The sequence below is a fragment of the Pelodiscus sinensis genome, chromosome 14 (assembly GCF_052426305.1).
Source record: "Pelodiscus sinensis isolate ZL-2025 chromosome 14, ASM5242630v1, whole genome shotgun sequence".
NCBI classification, from domain to species: Eukaryota; Metazoa; Chordata; order Testudines; family Trionychidae; genus Pelodiscus; species Pelodiscus sinensis.
The window spans coordinates 10,968,445-10,986,897 of record NC_143065.1 but is presented as its reverse complement, the minus strand read 5'-3'; the positions used below and the strand labels follow the sequence as shown (position 1 = coordinate 10,986,897).

Sequence of the window (18,453 nt, the reverse complement as noted above, 5' to 3'; positions counted from 1 at the left end):
TTTATAAGTGAAAAGCAAAAGGGCAGCACAACATAGGATGGAAGGGGAAGGAAGACATGTCAAACTGGAAGTACAGGAGGGAGATAATGACATCATCTCCTTTTTCCAATGTCAAGGGCTACAGGTTTCTTGGATGAGGTAAATTGCCTCAAGCCTAGACCTATTTTACAGATAGAGAAACTGAGCCATGGGAAGCAAAGTGACTCACCCAAGCTCACCCCGCAGGCCAGTGGCAGAGACAGAAACACAATCCAGTTCTGTGTCCTAGTCTAGTGCTCTACCTACTAAACTACGCTGCCTCTTCTGTGGCAGACCATTGCTGGCTTTGTGACTTTTACAGTAAGCCTCACAGGAGTGGGAGTGAACCACCAGAGTGAGGGGAATATGCCAGAATTTCAGCTTTCCTTGACAAAATAGTAAGTTTCTATCCTTTGTGGGTGCAGAGGAGGAGCTTGTAAACAGGAGCCCCAAAGGCTAGACAGGCAAGGGAAAAATCACCCCTGTATTCTATTCCAAAGCTCACCGTTTTTAAGACAATCTCATGATTTTGGGGGCCTGCTCTTATAACCCCTTTTCCCAGTGGGGTAACAGCTTGAGGATTGAAGCTAGTTTACCAACTAAACTCTTCCGATTGGCTAAGGGACCTATAGGCCCGCCTACTCGGTATATTTAACTGCTATGCTATCCTGGCAGAAGTATGCTGCCAAGCTGTGCCGGAGAGATTGCAGGAGAGATGGGTCTAAACTCGCACACTGCCTGTCTTTCTGTCCTATGGACCAGCCACCTGTTTCTCCTGACAGCTGGGTACTCCACGGTGAATCCTAGAATTATCCTCACAGCTCCACAAGGTAAGATTCAAACGGCAGCTGCCTGCCTGAGCCTTGCACTGCTTCACAGGAACCTTGAAATCTACAAAGTGTGTGTGTACTTGACAGACACAGGGAGACTATCCCTGTTGGTGTAACAGTCTCTTTCTTTTCTCTGTGTCATGTCGCTTTGGGGGGCTTAGTCTTGATTCATTTTGGCCTCTCGCAGGGAGATTGAGGTTGTGCTATAGGAAAAGGACCTGGCCATTTTCTGATGTGTGTTAAGATCTTTCTCCCCCTTGATCAGTTTCTTCATTTTCATAGAGGTGCCTTCTTTTTCTTGACCTTTCCGTGGTTTTTTATTTCAACCCCTTTCTAAACGCCACAAATAGAATTTAAGACGGCTGTTAATACCCAGTCCCTGTGGAGACGTTGTAGGAGATACTGTCCCTGCTGCAACACACACACTGAGCAGCTGAAAAGCCATGTCAAACAGTTATCTTTCTATGTGTTAGAGTGACTTGGCCGGCTGTCTCTGCGCTAGTTATGCGGAACATTTAGTCCTTCAGTCTCCTGGAGCAGGAACTGAGCTCTGAGGCAAGACAAATCCCTTAATACAAAGGATCCATGTTGCAGAGGAGGAAGTGTATGCAAAGTGCCCGAGGGACCCATATGAATGTATAGAGTAAAACAGCTTTTATGGATGTCCCTACCCTCCATGCCCCAGCTGCCTGGTTAACGTCGCATAGGAAGGCATTAACAGAAGGCGCAGCGGTGTTTCTGACTGAGATGTTATTCCGCGCTATTTGTCTGAATCACGCAGACAGCTGGGCTCGAATGCTCTTGTCAGCCGGTGTGACAAGTAGCTTGTCGGTACAGGATCCTTTGTCCCCTTTGTGGAGGGCACGTTCGCCCCCAGCTCTAGCCCAGCTTGGCTGCTGTTCTTCAGCCGTGCGGCTCGGAAGCAGCTGCTCAGGGCGTTGGGAGCAGGTGGGGAATATTGAGGCCTCAGAGTGAGACAAAGGTAATCCAGGGCAGAGCTGATGCTGTCATCTTCTCTTTGTGTGTCTGTAAATAATGCAGACCAATGATACAAGGAGATGAGGACATAGATCCCTGGCAGGGATTGTCTGAGGCAGTGAGTGTTGAAGGGATGAATAATTTCCATGGAATCCCCTCTTAGGAAAAAACCATCAGATCACCTGCTTTTGGCTACACGTGAGGGGGAAACACCCCTTTCCGAGGGAGCGTGCCCCAGTGGGAAGAGCAGCAATCTGGCTTCTCTGGCACCTGTTTCTCTCTGGCCGTGCCCCCTGCTGCTTGTCATGCTGTTGTTTATCCTCTCAGAGTCTTCCTCCGTGTGCCCCGAGATGGGCTCCCTGGCATGCGACGCAGGGCAACACGGCTTTGGAGCGCATTCGCGAGACGGGCGATTGTTAGCGCTTTTCCTTCAAGCCGCTGCTCCTTCAAGGTGCTGATTAGCTGCTTTGGTTCAACTTTCTAGCCCTCCCGGCCTTGGAAAAAATCCACAGCATTTGGCCTAAGACCCTGAAGGCTCAGATGTAGGAGGCAAAGGAAACGGACCCTGATGTTTCCTGTTGTTTCAAATCTCAGGATTTTTTTATGCCAATCTTAGGATTTTTTGGGGACTTGATTCCTGGTGGCAGTGGGGCGGGGGGGAACAAGACCCAATATGTTAAGCCGATCACTCTTGGGTGGAATCTTTGTCAGGGCTGGCCCACAACATTTTGGCACCTGAGGCGGGAAGCTCAAATGATGCTCCCATACCCCCTCGCTTGGGTCTCAATTCTGCCTTCTTCCTGTTCTACTCCTCTCATGGGACTGCTCTGCTACCTACACCAGCAGCCAACACAATTTTCTACACTCTGGGTCCTAGTGGCGCCCCCCCCCCCCCCACAGTCAGGCACCTGAGGTAGCCACCTCAGTTCGCCACATGGGAGGGCCAGCCCTGAGCTTTGTGCTACTAAAGCCAGCCCGGAGGAAAGCGCCTCAGGCAAAACCATAATCCAGGCTTTATTTTCCCTTCCCCGGCTGGTGTCGCTGGCTCAGCGTCTCTCTTCCAGAGCGATGACCCCATGTCAGGCTGGAGACGGGGCCCCTTCCTCGCCAAAGGGGGCTTGGAGGTTCCCAAAGGCGGCATAAGTTTGGGGGGGTGAAGAAAACTGCTTTGCCCAATGTTGCTGCACATGAGGGGAGGCGTGAACATGCCTGAAACGGAGCAGCAACATCCGGCTGCGCATGGGCCACCCGTGTGGACACCACAGCGTGACTCTATTTCTCAGCCTTCAGAAAAACACAAGAACCCCAAAGCAGAGAGAGGAAAACAGGCAGCTCCCCAAGGCAGAGAGGCCCCCGTTCAGCTGGCTTGCTCCAATACTGATCATGTCATTTCAGACAAAGGCCCTTAGCCGGCCAGGATGCTCAGACCTTCCCTTCCCCCAGCATTTCCAACGCATCCTCGATACAGCTCCGTTTCCAGGCATGGGCTGCTCGCTGCGGATGTCGAGTATCAATTAATTGACTAATCGAATAGGCGATGCATTTTGCATCGCCTAGTCAATAGGGCACCTCCACCTTTGAAGTTGCTAGGGCTGTTGCTACACTTCAAAGATGAAAGCGTGGAGCCCAGGATCAGCTGGGGATTCCTCTCCCCCCGCCCCTTGCTGCCTCTATCTGCAAAGCCACCCTCTGTGGGGTAGCGCTCCCCAGCCCGGTGCTGTAAAGAGAGATGGGACCTGTAGTATAGAAACTGGATAGGTAACCCTTTAAATAGCTCCAGGGCTGTCTAGCAGCCCTGCCTGTCTCTAGTGAAGACTAGCCGAGGGATCTGACAGAGGTGCCGCCTGGCACTGTGTAAATGCAGGGATTTGGGGACCCAGCCAGGTACTTGCTCCTCCTCAGTTGCAGCTTCGCATGGGGGGCGGGCAAGTCCAGATCTGGACCCAAAGCTCGTTGGGCTCGTTTCTACTTGCAAGGGTTTTCCAGCTCCCTCCAAAGCCCGTGCGGAAGCGAGGCCCAGGTGGTCCGTGGGCGACTGGCACGGCACATTTCTCGCGCAGATACGGGAAGTTGTGGAACTCTGGAGTGTCGCAAACCAGCCTCCCAATCAGAGTCGGAGGCCCGGTTACTCCCCCGCTCGGTGCAGAAGGAAGTGTCTGCAGGCTGGGACACTGTGGTCCCTGGCTTTGCTTGCAGAGCTAAAGGCCGCGGTGCCAGGCTATGCTTTAGGGTTAGGAGCATTTGGCTCCCACGCTGAGCCCCGGCGTGTCAGATCCGACACGGCTTAGAGGCCAGTGTGACTTCAGGCGCCACCCGCGGAGGAGGGAGATGCCTCATCTGCCAGGCATTCTGGCCTGCATGCTTCCGAGGCAGGCGCTGTCTGGAGAGAGAGCCAAGGGGAGAGGTGCAAAGGGTGCACAATGGGTTGTTGCTGCTTAGGGCAGGGGGCTGGACTCGATGACTCCTGAGGGCTCTGCCCGCCCTAGGCTCCTATGATTTGGAGGGCTGCTGGCCAGCGGTCCCCGAGGGCTGACCCAGGTGGGAGACGGGGGCTCTGGAGAGCAGAGCCGGCCACGCTAATGCATTATGGCAGCAGGTGTCAGGAAAGGCCCAACTGTATGCCACTGTTCAGCCACTAGGTGGCGCTGCGTGTCAAATGCCCCTACGGAAGCTACCCCAGCCACGTGGGGCAGGACGGGCTGAGGGGCAGGTGTGTATCTCGCTGAGAGGGGATCTCCCTGGCACGACCGTTGGCAGCGCACTGGGGTCTGGCCCCCACGTCGCCAGGATCCCCCGACTCCCAGTTAGCAATAAGGGAAGGGTAGGTGGGTGTGGCTGCAGACACCTGTTTATGACCCCTATGTCTCCCCACGTCTCAACCTGGGCGTAGTTTGGGGGTGTTACTCCCCTCGCTGCAAGCCTCGGGCAGGTGCGGGGCAGCACTGCAGATCAGCTTCCCTATCGTGAAGCTCAGCCCCTGCCCGAGGCTTGCAGGGGGCAAGGCTGCCTCCGCCCCCAAACTCTGCCCCTGTTAAAAAGTGAGGGGATGGCCCCATAGCCCCTCTAGTTCCAGCCCAGAGGATGGTTAGTCTCTGCTTGGCTTCCCGATGGCGGGAGTGAAAGGCCGACACGTGCGTCTCTGCCTGAGGTTTGACAGGCAGCTGGTTCGAATGAGGATATGCTGAAAGGTTGCCCCGGGCAGGCGTCAGTCTGCTCTCAACAGTGGCCACGTTTTTCTCCTGTGCCATGCTGCCTAGCTCATCGGCGTCTGTAAGCCTCTGCACGTTGCTCTGTATGCGCGAGTCATCGGTGTACAGGTTGAAGTGGAGCAGTACTAGCACACTGCCCGGGGGGGGCGGCGCGTCGGGGATGCCCCTGACCCCCCCCCACCATAGCAGCAAGATGAGACTCCGCCAGCCCGTAGAACAGAGAGGGCTTATTGCTTCTCCAGGGTACAGCGCAGCCTAGACGTGTGTGGACGTAAGGAGTCGGGCTGGCAGCCCTAGACCCCTTGGGGTAGGGGTGCCTGGGCTGCTCAACCCCCAGAACTCTGCTTAGTTTCTTCCCTTCATGGTTTTCCTGCAAAAAACTGCCCGGCTCCCAGGCCCTGCCCCCTAGCCAGGTGGCCGTCTCCGCCTCCCCTCCTTTGTGTCTCCCCCTGGGAAGAGGCTTGTTATCTGCTCAGGCTGGGACTCGGTGTCTGGGTCATTCCACACGTGGGTGAGTCAGTGGGAACCGCACCTCACAGCACAGGGGAACCCCTGGCTACAGAGCAGACAGCCCCCCACTACGTCCCGGGGGCGGGGCATGTTGCTTGCACAGCTCTCCGTGAAGCCGTCTCTTGGCCAGGCGAGATCGGCTGAGCTGCGGGATGGGTGGCCGTCCCCTCGGAGACTCTGGCGAGCTGGTTTTGGTGGCTCCCTGGATGATACGCTGCTGACAGGTCCACAAACCCAGCGCGCTTGTCGCTTTCTGTGGGGCAGTGGCCCCCCTCCCTCCAACCCATCTTCTACATCAGGGTGGGGAACCTTCTTTGGGTCAGGGGCCACTGCCCCACAGAAAAATCAGGCGGGGGCCACACTCAAAAACCCCTCGCTGACATGGCGCCCGACTAGGAAGCAGAAAGACCCTTCCCACATTCCCCTCCCACACCAGAGACCACGGGGGGCCAGCCTAGTAGATTTTGGGTGCTCTAGCCCCAGGAGCAGCGGGGGAGGGTATGGGGCACCAGCACAGGCTCCCCAATGCAGGGGGGGGGCGTGAGCCTCGGGGGCCGGATCCACCCCTGTTCTAGATGCTGGGTGCTATTAGCGCTGGGCAGGACTTTCCTGGTCCCGATCCGAGGTGCTTCTCAATGTGAGGTGGCAGAGGACGAGAATTAGGGGTCTGTGAAGTTTATCAAGTGTGGGGGTGGGGACCCCCGATTGAGGATCACCCCACTGAAGTCCTAGCTGAAGATGGAATGAGACAGCCCAGCTGTTCCTCTCACTAACCATGGTGTGTCACCAGTAGGTGCCCATCCCCAGCATCTGTGCTGTGCCAGCATCTGCTTCTCTAGGGGAACCTTTTTTGATCCTGGACCCAGTCCCTGGCCGGCCAGATCTAAGCACCGCGACCCCCTGGGAAGACATCCGTCACCCCCTTGGGGGTCGCGACCCACAGGTTGCGCACCACTGCTCTAGGGAGTTACCATCTTAGCCCATGGCTGTTGCTAGCCACCCTTCATGCAAGCGGGTTTCAAGTAACTAAAAGGGTGCTACAAGGAGCTGGGAGAAAAATTGTTCTCCTTGGCCTCTGAGGATTGGACAAGAAGCAAGGGGCTTAAACTGCAGCAAGGGAGGTTTAGGTTGGACATTCCTGTTGGGGGGTATTAAACACTGGAATAAATTGCCCAGAGAGGCTGTGGAATCTCCATCCCTGGAGATATTTACGAGCAGGTTAGACGGACACCTGTCAGGGATGAGCTAGATGGTGCTGGGTCCTGCCGCGAGGCCAGGGGACTGGATTCACGGCCTCTTGATGTCCCTTCCCGTCCTAGTGTTCCCTGGCTCTGTGAGTCCTTGGCTGCAGGGAGCTGGATCACCCAGAAGGGAGGGGTTGAGGAGCATGGAGCCTGGTAGAAACGTTCCCCCTGCGGCGGATGGGCTGTGTCAATTCAGCTGCTACCACATGCCGTGCAGGCGTAATGAGTGACTAGGGTCACTTCACGCTGATCGCCTCCTCTTGCCTGGAAGTCGTCAGCCTGGCCCACAGGCCGTGGGCTCCAGGGGTTTGTGGGGAACCTTTCCGTTCTCCCAGGCACTGAGGCTGGGACACAGAGGGGGAGGGAGAATCAAAGCAGGGAAGCCACATGGCGTTTCCGCAGCTGGGTTCCCATGACTGCAGCCCTGTTCCCCCGGGAGCACTGGGCACTTGGGGCGAAGTTAGCGGCTCGGATCTCGGTGTGTCAGCGTTTCCAGTGGAAAGCTCCTTTCCTGGCAGTCCCGATTTGCGCTGTGCTCATCTTTTCCCAGGGTGACTTTGGCACAGTGCTTTCAACAAACCCAGCAGGTGGCTTTCTCCCCTGCGGCCCCTCCTGTGACAGGAAGGGAAAGCAAACACATGGGCTGGGAATAAATGGTGGAAGGTTCAGGCTGCCTTGCTTGGCAGGTAGGACTCATAAATCGGCGTCAGTTTCCAGCTGAATCCCGTGCATTCAGCTAGCCCCGGCTCCTTCGCTGCCTTGCCCAAGGTGGCTCCTGTGAAGAGCCTGACTTCTGGGACTGGCCCCTGCTCAGTATTACAGCCTGGACACTATATAGCACAGTGGGACCAGAACTGAGGGTTGTCCTGCCCCCAAAGCATGAGGGAAATGCAAGAGTACCAAGGAACCAAGGTGGATAATCTGCCCCTGTAGAAGGATTCGCCCTTGGTGGTTAGGGATTGTCCGAAGCCCTGACGTTTAACACCCCTTCCAAAATTGTTCTCCTTAATTATAATGGGCTCTGGATACTTTTGATATCCATCCAGATCGCTCCTTTCCACTTTGGAATGTTAAGATCCTGAGAAGTCAGGGACTTCATGTGGCAGTGAGTTCCACAGTTCCGTCATGCCTGGTGGGAGCAAAAAGCATGATCCTCTCGAGCGGTCCCCTAGCCCTTTTCATCTGGAGATCCCAAAGCACTTTTTGGAGGATTTCAAGATGACTGTCCCCATGAAATATCCCAAGGGAATACCGTGTGACTCACAGGGTGAGAACAGGAAGTCACAAAGGCTTGCCAGCTGGCATGATGATAGTCTCATGTGGATCACTCACTCCCGGTGTAGGGTGCAGCTAATACTCCGTCCTGTGGTGATTGCACCATGACTTGGCCCAGACGGGGAAGGGAGGAATGTAAACAAGTGATCAGTGACTACCTGTGACTTAGAGAGGAAGGCGGGTCAATTTGGATGAGACACTGAATTCCTTAGAGTCAGAATTGCCTTCCCTCACCCAAGTGAGGGGCCGGGGCCCACGAGGGGCCTGACACCTGAAAGGACTCATTGATGCAGTGATGGGGACACAGGGAAGTACCTCGAATGGTTGGCAGGAAACCCGTAAAGAGGTGGGCGATGCCCCTTGCTCATCACGCGGAAGGTCCCTTCTCCTCCGTAAGGTCTGAACTTCTCCAAACTCTTCCTCCTCACCTCCAGGGTTGGTTTGCAGAACCGAGAGTCTCTTCCCCTCACTGCGTTTCTTCCTCATGCCAAATGTCCCAATTGCCTTGTCTTTGCAAGGTGCTAGGGGCCGGGTGAAAAGCCCTGAGAGGGGGCAAAAGGCTCTCTGTATCCCCGGATCAGGTTGATGTTTATCTCCCTATGCTCCACCCACATGCTGCCCAGGAGTGGGGGGGGGAAGCACATGGTCCCTTCAGGCCCAGGCCAACAAGAGGGACAACAGGTGGAGGAGGGATGGTTCCATTGCACAGACGGGGAAACTGAGGCACCGCATGGCAATGCAGTTTGCTCCCGCAGCAGGCTACAGAGAGAGCCAGGCATAGACCATGGGTCATGAGAGTCCTAGCCTATTGCTTTATCCACTATGCCAAGCTGCCTGTTTACATCCCATTCCCTCTCTTCCGGCTGGGCTTGCTGCCAGCTGTTCCCCACTGCCACAGAGCCCCTCCTCACTTGCTCCCCTGTCATTCAACCACTTTGTAATGTGCCTGACACATCTCCCCCTCCCTGGCGCTGCACTTCGCCTCCCCGCCCTGGCCACGCTGCAGAGGGGCTCAGAGACCAGTGGTCCAGGACGAGAATGAGTCTCCTTCACACTAGCTCTTCACAGGTGTGGGAGGCCACGGTCATCTTGGTTCTTCAGGTTTATTGGGGGTGGGGGTCTGGTGTGAGACCTTCCAAGAGGCCCGGTCTGGTCTGCACAGGTCCAATTCCCCTCCTCCAGCCCTTTTTGGGGGAGCAGGGATGATGGGGTGGACCAGCCAGTAAAACACTGCACGCTAATGAGAAACTCCCCCCACCATGTCCCCTTTCATCTCCCTTGTGCCTGGCTCGTCTGTTTAGACCCAGGATTCCCTCCCTGTCGGTCTTGGTGGCATGCTGGCTTCTGCCCTCCTCCCCAGAAGTGGCCGCATTTCAGGGCGGTGAGGCACACAGGCCGGCTCGCTAAATCTCACTGGCCCCTCTGGGGTTTGGGCAGCTCTAAACTTTTCAGCCCTAGCCGGTGATGTGCTTTGGGTGCTTTGGTGATGGTGGGGGGGTGCTGTGCGAATCTAGCATGATAGAGAGGCAGGGCCGAGTAAACCCAAACCAGGCCTGCCAAGCTGTTCTTAAACGTCGCCAACGGTGCGCCCCGGGCAGCCTGGTCCAGCGCTTAGCTCCCCTCAGAGTTAGCACAGATGTTAGGCTGTAGATTCACCCCGCTGCCCTACCTTGAGTAGTCACGGAGGACAATGGGGCATTGTCCAATTTACAACAGGCCCTACCCAGTCAGAGGCCTGGTATTGCCTCCTCCCTCAGTCTCTTTCCCCCGCCTTCACTGGCTTTCTACTCCGCCCCGCCTCGGCCAGGCTTGCGAGCCCTCTCGCCCGTCCTGTGGCCGCCCACTGGATCCTCCTCGACATGGCCTCATCCTCTTTCCTCAGCTCAAATGGCTGGTCGGTCCTCGCTAAGCTGCAGGTGCCACGGAGAGGCCCTGTCGTGGAAGGGCTGGGCTGGACCCCCTGCCTCTGCCGGGGTCCCCCACGCCTCTGGGCAGCGCTGAGCAGCCCTGCTAGCGAGGGTTCCCCCCTCGTGCACACCCCTGCAGCACACTCCTGAGACGCGCGGCCATGGGAGCCTCCCGTGACCACGCTGTGGCATTACGCGTGGCTCAGGCGGGGCTGTTTGTGGGGCAGGAGTTTCCCTGACTCCCTCCGGCCAATGGGCAGCCGGGGGGGATGGTTCTTGAGTGGACTAGGGGCTGGGGAGTGCAAGGTGAGGGCTTCAAGGACAACCCACTCTGGGAGCAGCAGCAGAATAGCCAACAGGGGCTTCCATAGAGATGGACCTGGCTCCTGCATTGGGAAGGCAGAAGAAGGGAGGTGGGGTGGGATCTTCGGTGAACTGTGGGACAGGGCATCAGCCTGTGGAGCACAAGGCAGTGGGCTCCATCCCCACCCACTCAGGCAGCAGCTGGGCAGCCAACGTGGACTGCCTCTAGGTACAGACCTGGTCCTGCATTGGTAAAGAGGGGGAAGGGACTCTCTGAAGGTGGGGCCCAGCCCTTCCCACACCTCGCCTGCCTGGCGAGCTTTCAAAACTGCAAGCAGCCACTGGCAGAAATAGATATTCCCACCCTTGGTCCCCACTCTGATTATATTTATCCTCCCAGGCCCGGACAGGGAGGATAAAGGCGGATGCCAGGGCAGGATTTCCGGATTCCAGCCAGGCCCTCTTGATAATTGATGGGGCAGCTGCAAAGAATCCGAGCCATGGAGACCGTAAGGGGCAATTGCAACCTGTGTGTGTCTGTCTGTGAACTCTTGCCTGCTCCCCTCGCTGCTAATTCCCCCCACCGCAACAAATGAGAAACACCGGTCTGGCCTCAAAGGCAGCAGCCACACCCAGAACGGCCTGGATCCATGTTCGTTCTGTGTCTGGGCTCTGCTGATCGGTATCCCCCATATGCTGTGCTGCGGCGGAGTCGGAATGAGCTCATGCTCAGAGCACGTACCCACGTTTAGGCCAGCTGGGATCTGTCCTCAGTTCTGCCGCTGAATCCCGGCTGGCTCTTGGACAAGTTGCCATCAACGCTCTGTGCCTCAGTTTCCCCCTCTGCAAATGAAGGGTGACAAACATTTTACTCGTGGCTTTGAGAGCGTCTCACGGCAGGTGTCCTCTGGAAACCTTTAAGCGATATTGATAAGAGCGCTGGGAGATCAGCGTTCCGACCCCATTGATATTTTTGCAAGCTCAGCCTTGATGGAATTAAATTGGAGATAAGACAAGCAGAGAGGTGCTCAGGAGAGGGGGGCTGTGCAGTGGTTCGAGCACTTGCCTGGGTTCAACACCCTGCCTCTCCGTGTGGCCTTCAGTGAGTCACTAAGCCACTCCGTGACTCAGTTTCCCCCTCTGTACCGTGGGGATAATAGCTGTGCCTGGCCACCCGGAGTGTTTGTGCCAATAAAGACATTCAAGATCAGGAAGTGCTTGACTCTGGCAGATAGATAGGAGTCAAAAAGAGCGCACGCAACGAGGAACAGATTTTCCAAATGAGATGCTGTGGAGGGGGAGAGCTCCACCCTCTTCAGTGGCAAAACTAGGGTGACCCAGGACTTCACCCCACGGCTCCATGCTTCTGGATAAGCATCCCAGGGAAAGAAGGCTCTAGAGCTTGCAGAAACCGGAGAGGTGGAGGGCGAATTGGTGGCGGGCTTTCCAGCTTGGACAGCTCATCTAGGCCTGGGGGATTTTTAAAAGTAACCCCCCTGGGAATGATTTTTAAAATCGTCATAAAAAATCCCGAGAAAACGAGGCAGATCGTGACCGAGCGGCGATATGGGAATTGGGCAGAAGTCCCTGCGGCCGGAGGAGCCCCGTAATTGTGCGTCTGTATATTGTCCCACTCTCTCGGATGTGCTGCGTGGGGGGGAAATAGGGAACCAACGTCGGAAAAGAACCTGCTTTGATGCTCCGTGAGTCATCGCCAGGCCCCCGCCGAGTGGCCGCGCTTCCTTATTTGAGCTTCCAAAATTTAAGGATGTCTAAAACGGGCTCGGGCTCGGGCTTGGGCGTTTCCTCTTCGAGTTCAAGGAGTGGGGCAGCAGCTGGGCTGTGCTGGCAAAGAACCAGACCGGGGCTGGCTGGATGAGGCTGCTTCCCCTGCCCGTATCTCAGCGGTACTGAGCGCTGCCAGTCGGTCGGGTCCGGAGGGCACAGCCCTCCCTGCGGCTCCGCTCTGTTTCTAGATCGTCAATAGGCTCCCAAAGATGCTGACTCCAGGATGTACCTGGTACCTCGGGCCTCATTCCCTGGGTGGGGGCTTAGCCATGCAGGGCAGGGCTCTGACCCGTCTCGGCCTTGTTGTGTTGGGAGACACGGAATCGCCAGCTGGCTGCATGGCTGCCGGATGTGATCGCCGGCATCTTCCGCCCTAGCTTGTCAGGAGTGCCTCCGATTTCTCCCGAAGTGCTTCCTTCCTTCCCGCCTCGGTCTCTCTTGCTGCAAGCAGGAAGGAATCAAACCAGGGGCTACAGGATGCAATAAACGTGCTTGCGAGTGAGCAGGGCAAAAAGGGATTGAGGCTTAGGTGGGACACTTGCTGTGGGGTCCAGAGCCCCAATGCACCCATGAGGCTAGGTGGGTCACACCACGGTAAGGCTGCCACGTGCTGCAGCCAAGTCCCATCTCCCTGCCTGGGGTGGCTGTCTAGATGGACGCTGAAGATCCTGGTGCCTCTTCTAGAAGATCAGAAGTGTTTTACGTAACCCCAAGCCACTGGTCTCCTCTTCCCCTGAGCATCCGCAAGCATCTACGGCGGCACGTGAAATCGACAATCGATTCTCTAGGTCGGAAAACCGGGCCCTGATCTCCACTGGGAGCTACTGGAATAGAAATATGGACGAATTCAAAACACAGTGCATGTGGCCTGGGCGTCAAAGGGGCCGAGCGGCTGATGCCTTGGCGAAACTCTCACTGCGCTCCACCGGAGTCGCCGTGCATCCCTTGAGCATGGGAGATCCAGTGCTACCAGGACTAGGGATGCTCATGCTTCTAAGTGGATCTCCCAGCTGGGGTCAGGAGGGATCATGTAGCATGGCACAATAAGGGGTATCATTAGGGCAGAGGTGGGCAAAGGGTCCTATGCAGGCTCAAGAAAGCCCAATTTTTTGCTCAAGAAAGCCCAATGGCTAAAATGGCCATCGGAGCTTTCTTGCGCAAAAGCGCGTCTATACTGGGCACGGATGCTTTTGCACAAAAGCATCCATGCCAATCTAGACGCTCTTTTGTGGAAATACTTTTAACAGAAAAACTTTTCCGTTAAAAGTATTTCCGCAAAATCTTGCCAGTCTCAATGCAGCAATGGAGATTAGGTGCATCAATGGCTACTAGCCAGGATGAGTAGGAATGGTGTCCCTAGCCTTGGTTTGGAAATGGACGACAGACGGATCACGTGAGGATTCCCTGTTGTGATCCCTCCCTCTCGGAAATTAACACTCAAGTGTCTTCCTCTCCCTATGTAACCTCTTGGCCGTCTTAGCTGCTAAGCAGGGGAGGGCGGGTGCCCTGTCTCCCGCTAGGGCCCTGATCCTGCAGTCGGATCCACGCAGGCCCCACCCGGCAGAACTCATTGATTGCCGTGGGGTTTCCCACAGGCCCTCGAGGGCAGGATCAAGGCCTGTGATTGCGCTGCACCTTGGGGCACTACTGACTAATAATCCTTGGGGCTTTTGCATGGGATGCATCAGAGCAGCTGGTTCTTCTCTCCGGCTGGGCTCTTCCCCCTCTTCCCGGCCTCCAGCCGAGCAGAGCTGGGGTATGACATGTGCTTCTTGGCCATTACTCTTATCTTCTCTGTGCCCACCACATGCTGTGTCTGGCTGGGTGTGGCCAGTTTATCATTCTGCCGGGAGCTCAGCCCAGCGTAGAGGCAGGCGCTGTTCCAGTGCTGTCCTGAGCCAGAGTAAACACAGTGCAAAGCCAAGAGGTCCAGATAAACAGTGACCTTGACATGCCAGCCTCGCCCCTGGGCAGGCCACAATCTCCGTCTGTTCTGGGAGCACACCAGCCCTGCAGCTTCTCCGCATGGGGTGTGGAGAATCCCACTTCTTTTGTAGCCTGGGCAGGGATGTTATAGTGTGCCCAGAGAGACTCCTGGCTCCCGTGGAAGGGAAGACGGTGCAGCCTAGCAGCTAGGGCACTGGGATGTGCTGGGCCTCAGTTTCTCAGCTACCCCGTCTGTGAAATGGGGATAATTCTGAGGTCGTTTAGCAGCGAACCAGAGGATGTGCCTATCTAGAGGGCCCTTCCTTGCTTGTGTTCCCTCGGCAACAGATCCTGAGCCACTCAGGCGGGTGAGGGGCCAGGAACTCTATGAATGCCACTCCGCCCCAGTCCTTTCACGGCCTTCATTGCAAGGCACAAGGAAAACAAACCTACAATGGCCACGGTGCCTTCTCCAGGCCACTGCTTGGCCAAGTGGCTGTGCAGCACCCCCGGGGGAAGGGGTGCTGACTGTCTCAACAAGGGTATGCAGGGAGGTGTAGCTAGGGTTACCAGGTAGACCCCCCCCCCCCCAAAAAAAACTGGACACACTTGATCGTGGGCGGGGGGGTAAGGGACTGGCCGGGAGGGGGGCGGGGCTGGCCCGGAGGAAGGGGACGGAGCTGGCAGGGGTGGGGTCGGGGACTGCAGGGCTGGCCGGGAGGAAGGGGGGCCGGGAAGCAGAGTTGGAGGGGGGTGCAGCCACTGGCCGCAGCTGGAGTCCAACAGGCTGCGCCCCCGGCAGGCACTCCTTCTAGTTGCTAGTAGAAGCCAGGCTAGTCCTGGCCCCCTGCCCCCAGCCTGCCCTGCCTGGCTTTTGCACGCGACCACAGGGCTCCCAGTGCCAATCACAGCGCTGCCTCCCAGTCGCTCCCCCGCCAGGCTTCCGTCCGGCGCCCAGCCGGGAAATTCCGAAAATACTGGACATTGCACATTGCACATGTCCGGTATTTTCTGAATTTTTCTACCGGACAGAGGGTGCAAATACCAGATTGGCCGGTAGAAAACCGGACACCTGGCAACCCTAGCCCCGGGCCGGGCTGTGACAGGTCCCCCGTGGCCAGCCCAGCGAGCGTTTGGCTCTTCGCCTCAAGAGGACTCCCTGACCGGAGAGATGGAGCCTCACCCAAGTCCCGCAGGGAGCAGGGGCCCTGTGAGAAGGGCCTAGAGGCGGCGTTGCTGAGAAGTGAAGCAAGAGGCAGACACGCAGTGGCCTTCCCCAGAGGAGGGACGGGATCGGGGAGGCCCAGACACAGGCAAGCCTTGGGTGCTTTCTGAAGTGAAGAAGCCGGTGACCACACCAACTGGTTTGCTCAACCCGGCCCGGGTGCTACGTCATCCGATGAGAATTGAGCCAGCTGCCACGGTGGGGTCGGGAAGGAATTCCCCCGCAGCTGGCTGGCAGAGACTCCGAGGGGGGTCACTTGCGGGATTAAGCTCTGGCGAGGGGTCAAGTCTGCCCCTAGCCATCTCTAGACGTCAATTTAAGGCCGTCCGTAGGTTGCGGGTTTCTTGCGGGAGTGGGGGGGGTCTATGAGAGATGTTAACCCTTCCCGCTGCCCTGGGCTACCAGGATATGGGGGGAGGGGACGATGCACTGCCCCTGGGGTCCTGCGCACACAGGTCTGGCCTAGCAGCATGGGGCCGTGGTGGCTTTAATCCGTCCTGCCCCCTCCCTCTGCTGGTCCGTTCCAGGGGCCCATGCGGCTCCTGCTGTGCTTCACATCAGGAAAGGCCTAAGTTACAGCAGCGCCTCCCCAGCCTGGCCCCTCCCATCCCCTCTGCCCCCGCCTTGTGAGAGCCAGTGCCTGTGTTAGGAGAATTCGCCCCCCCCCCCACCAGATCTCCGCCTGTTCCAGTCCCGGCTGGGGAGGGTGGATCCTTCCAGGCCTGCTCCACGGGAAGATCGGGTTTACACTGCTGGGGTGCCCGGGTGTGTCTGATGGGGACTTAGCGCACAATTGGGTGGATACAGCAGCAAGTCCAGGTGTGCAGGGATCTGAGCCGCCCCCCCCCCTCCCGCCTGGGTCTGGGTGAGCTGCTTTGAGCCATGTCTGCAGGACAGCCTCCCTGCCCCAGGAAACCGCAGAGCGAGGGCTGATCCCGACCAGGCGATCAGTGGAAGGGCAGCTGGCTGAGACTGCGAGTCAGCTGCGGCACCCTTGGGCTTAGCCAGTCGATGGGAGCCGCTCGGCCTGCTTCTTGGGCCTCTTGCTGTGCAATTGACCATGGTGGCAATTCCTCGTAGGCATTTGGAGAAGCAGCATTTGCTCTGTGAATGGGCCGCTTCTAGTTAGTTAATTACTGGAGGCGTTTTCCTAGAACGCAACTTCTTTTTTCCTTATCGGCTTCTCTATTACTCCCAGCCGACCGATTGTTTTCCCCCTCTGTTCCCTATTTGGCTGTTGTGCTCGGGTCATGGTACCCACCAGCAATTCATTCGGCCTCTTTACCGACACAGCACAAAGCTCCTTTCTCTCCCCCGCTCGGGTCAGCATCTGAAAGGACAATCGCTCCGTTGATTTTCTGCTGGCCGGGGCTCACGTGCGGCCCAGCTGACTTGGCATGCAATAGCTCAGAGCAAGTTGACGGGAATTTGGAAGGCGGCTGGATGGGGGGGCCTCAGAGAACAACCCAGCACCTCTCATGCAGCAGGATCCCAGGATGCTTTACAAACTGCATAGCTCTGAAATGCAGCCACCTCTGGGGGGTGGAGCACGGTAGCCACGGCAGGCCAGGAAACGCTCACAGCAGGGCTGGGCAAGATGCGGCCCAGGAGCTGGATGTGGCCCAGGGGCCGGATCCGGCCCACCTAACACTTTGAGCTAGCCAACGCTTTGAGCATCTAGCTGCTTCTATTTATATCCGGCTGCCTGTACCATCCAATTTCCTGGTGGTGGCTCAGGCAGCAGGATCCTGTTGAAATGGCTCCCGGCTCCCGGTCACGGCCTGAGCTGCGAGCCTTTTAAATAGCCCCAGCAACCTGCGGCTGCCAGGCAACACAGTAGTGGCGGAGCCGGGAACCCTGTGTTTTTAATTCAGAGCCTCCAGCCCTGGACAATTCTGGGGGAAGGCTAGTCCCCAGCCCCGCCCCTTCAGCCCCAGCCTCCGCCCCTTCCAGGGGATGGAGCCGGACCATGACCATGTACCAAAATTCAGTAAGCAGGCTCCCCCTGCAAAAAATTAAGCCTCCTCCCCGCCCAAATGGAAGGGAGAATGCAGCTTATCAAGTCACCAGGATATCAGAGTAGCCCCCCCCCTTTCTGTCCCCAAGACAGCAAGCCTTAGGCTTTACATCTAGTGTGTGTTGGCCTCTGATCACCTCCCAATCTTTACTGTAGGTATGCTCCTGTGAGGTCAGGACAGAACTATGCGCCCTGTTGTGCAGAGGGGCAAACTGAGGCACAGCACGGCAAATGCCCAAAGCCTTAAATGGACAGAGGCTGCTAATTTGCACCAAAGTCAATGCCCGAAGCCACCCAGGGTAACACTTCCAACACGCCCGGGTGCAGCAGGGTTAGTACCAACGTCTCCCGTCCAAGCCCCTGCCTGGTTCAGCTCTGCTTAGCAGCTGAGTTCCAACAACTCAGAATTATTAAGAAAGGGATAGAAAATAAGACCCAGAATATCTTACTGCCCCTGTATAAAACTATGGTACGTCCACATCTTGAATACTGTGTACAGATGTGGTCTCCTCACCTCAAAAGATATTTTGGCCTTGGAAAGGGTTCAGAAAAGGGCAACTAAAATGATTAGGGGTTTGGAGCGGGTCCCATATGAGGAGAGGTTAAAGAGACTGGGACTTTTCAGTTTAGAAAAGAGGAGACTGAGGGGGGATATGATAGAGGTATATAGAATCATGAGTGGTGTGGAGAGGACGGATAAAGAAAAGTTATTTATTAGTTCCCATAATAGAAGAACTAGAGGACACCAAATGAAGTTAATGGGTAGCAGGTTTAAAACTAATAAAAGGAAGTTCTTCTTCACACAGCGTGTTGTCAACCTGTGGAACTCCTTGCCAGAGGAGGCTGTGAAGGCTAGGACTATAATAGAGTTTAAAGAGAAGCTAGATAATTTCATGGAGGTTAGGTCCATAAAAGGCTATTAGCCAGGGGATAAAATGGTGTCCTTGTCCTCTGTTTGTCAGAGGCTGGAGAGGGACGGCAGGAGACAAATCGCTTGATCATTGTCTTCGGTCCACCCTCTCTGGGGCACCTGGTGCTGGCCACTGTTTGCAGACAGGCTACTGGGCTAGATGGACCTTTGGTCTGACCCAGTACGGCCGTTCTTATGTTTTTATGTAACAAAGCTGCAAGTCAAGTGCCTCTGGCCCAGTTATTTTGAGTTCTGCCGTCCACGCCGCCCTCGAACAACAAGAAAACCAAGGGCAGCTCTGGCGCCAGCAAAA

At 56.5% G+C, this 18,453-nt stretch overlaps 1 protein-coding gene across 1 annotated transcript in view; it reads left to right on the top strand.

Moving 5' to 3' along the window:
- The first annotated feature begins 686 nt into the window (after positions 1-686).
- SEMA7A (semaphorin 7A (JohnMiltonHagen blood group)) overlaps positions 687-18,453 on the top strand; it is a 43,334-nt gene continuing 25,567 nt past the window's right edge. The window contains exon 1 of the mRNA XM_075897449.2: positions 687-848. Coding sequence (XP_075753564.2) covers positions 698-848 — 151 coding nt within the window. The 5' untranslated portion in view covers positions 687-697. The remainder of the gene's footprint in view (positions 849-18,453) is intronic.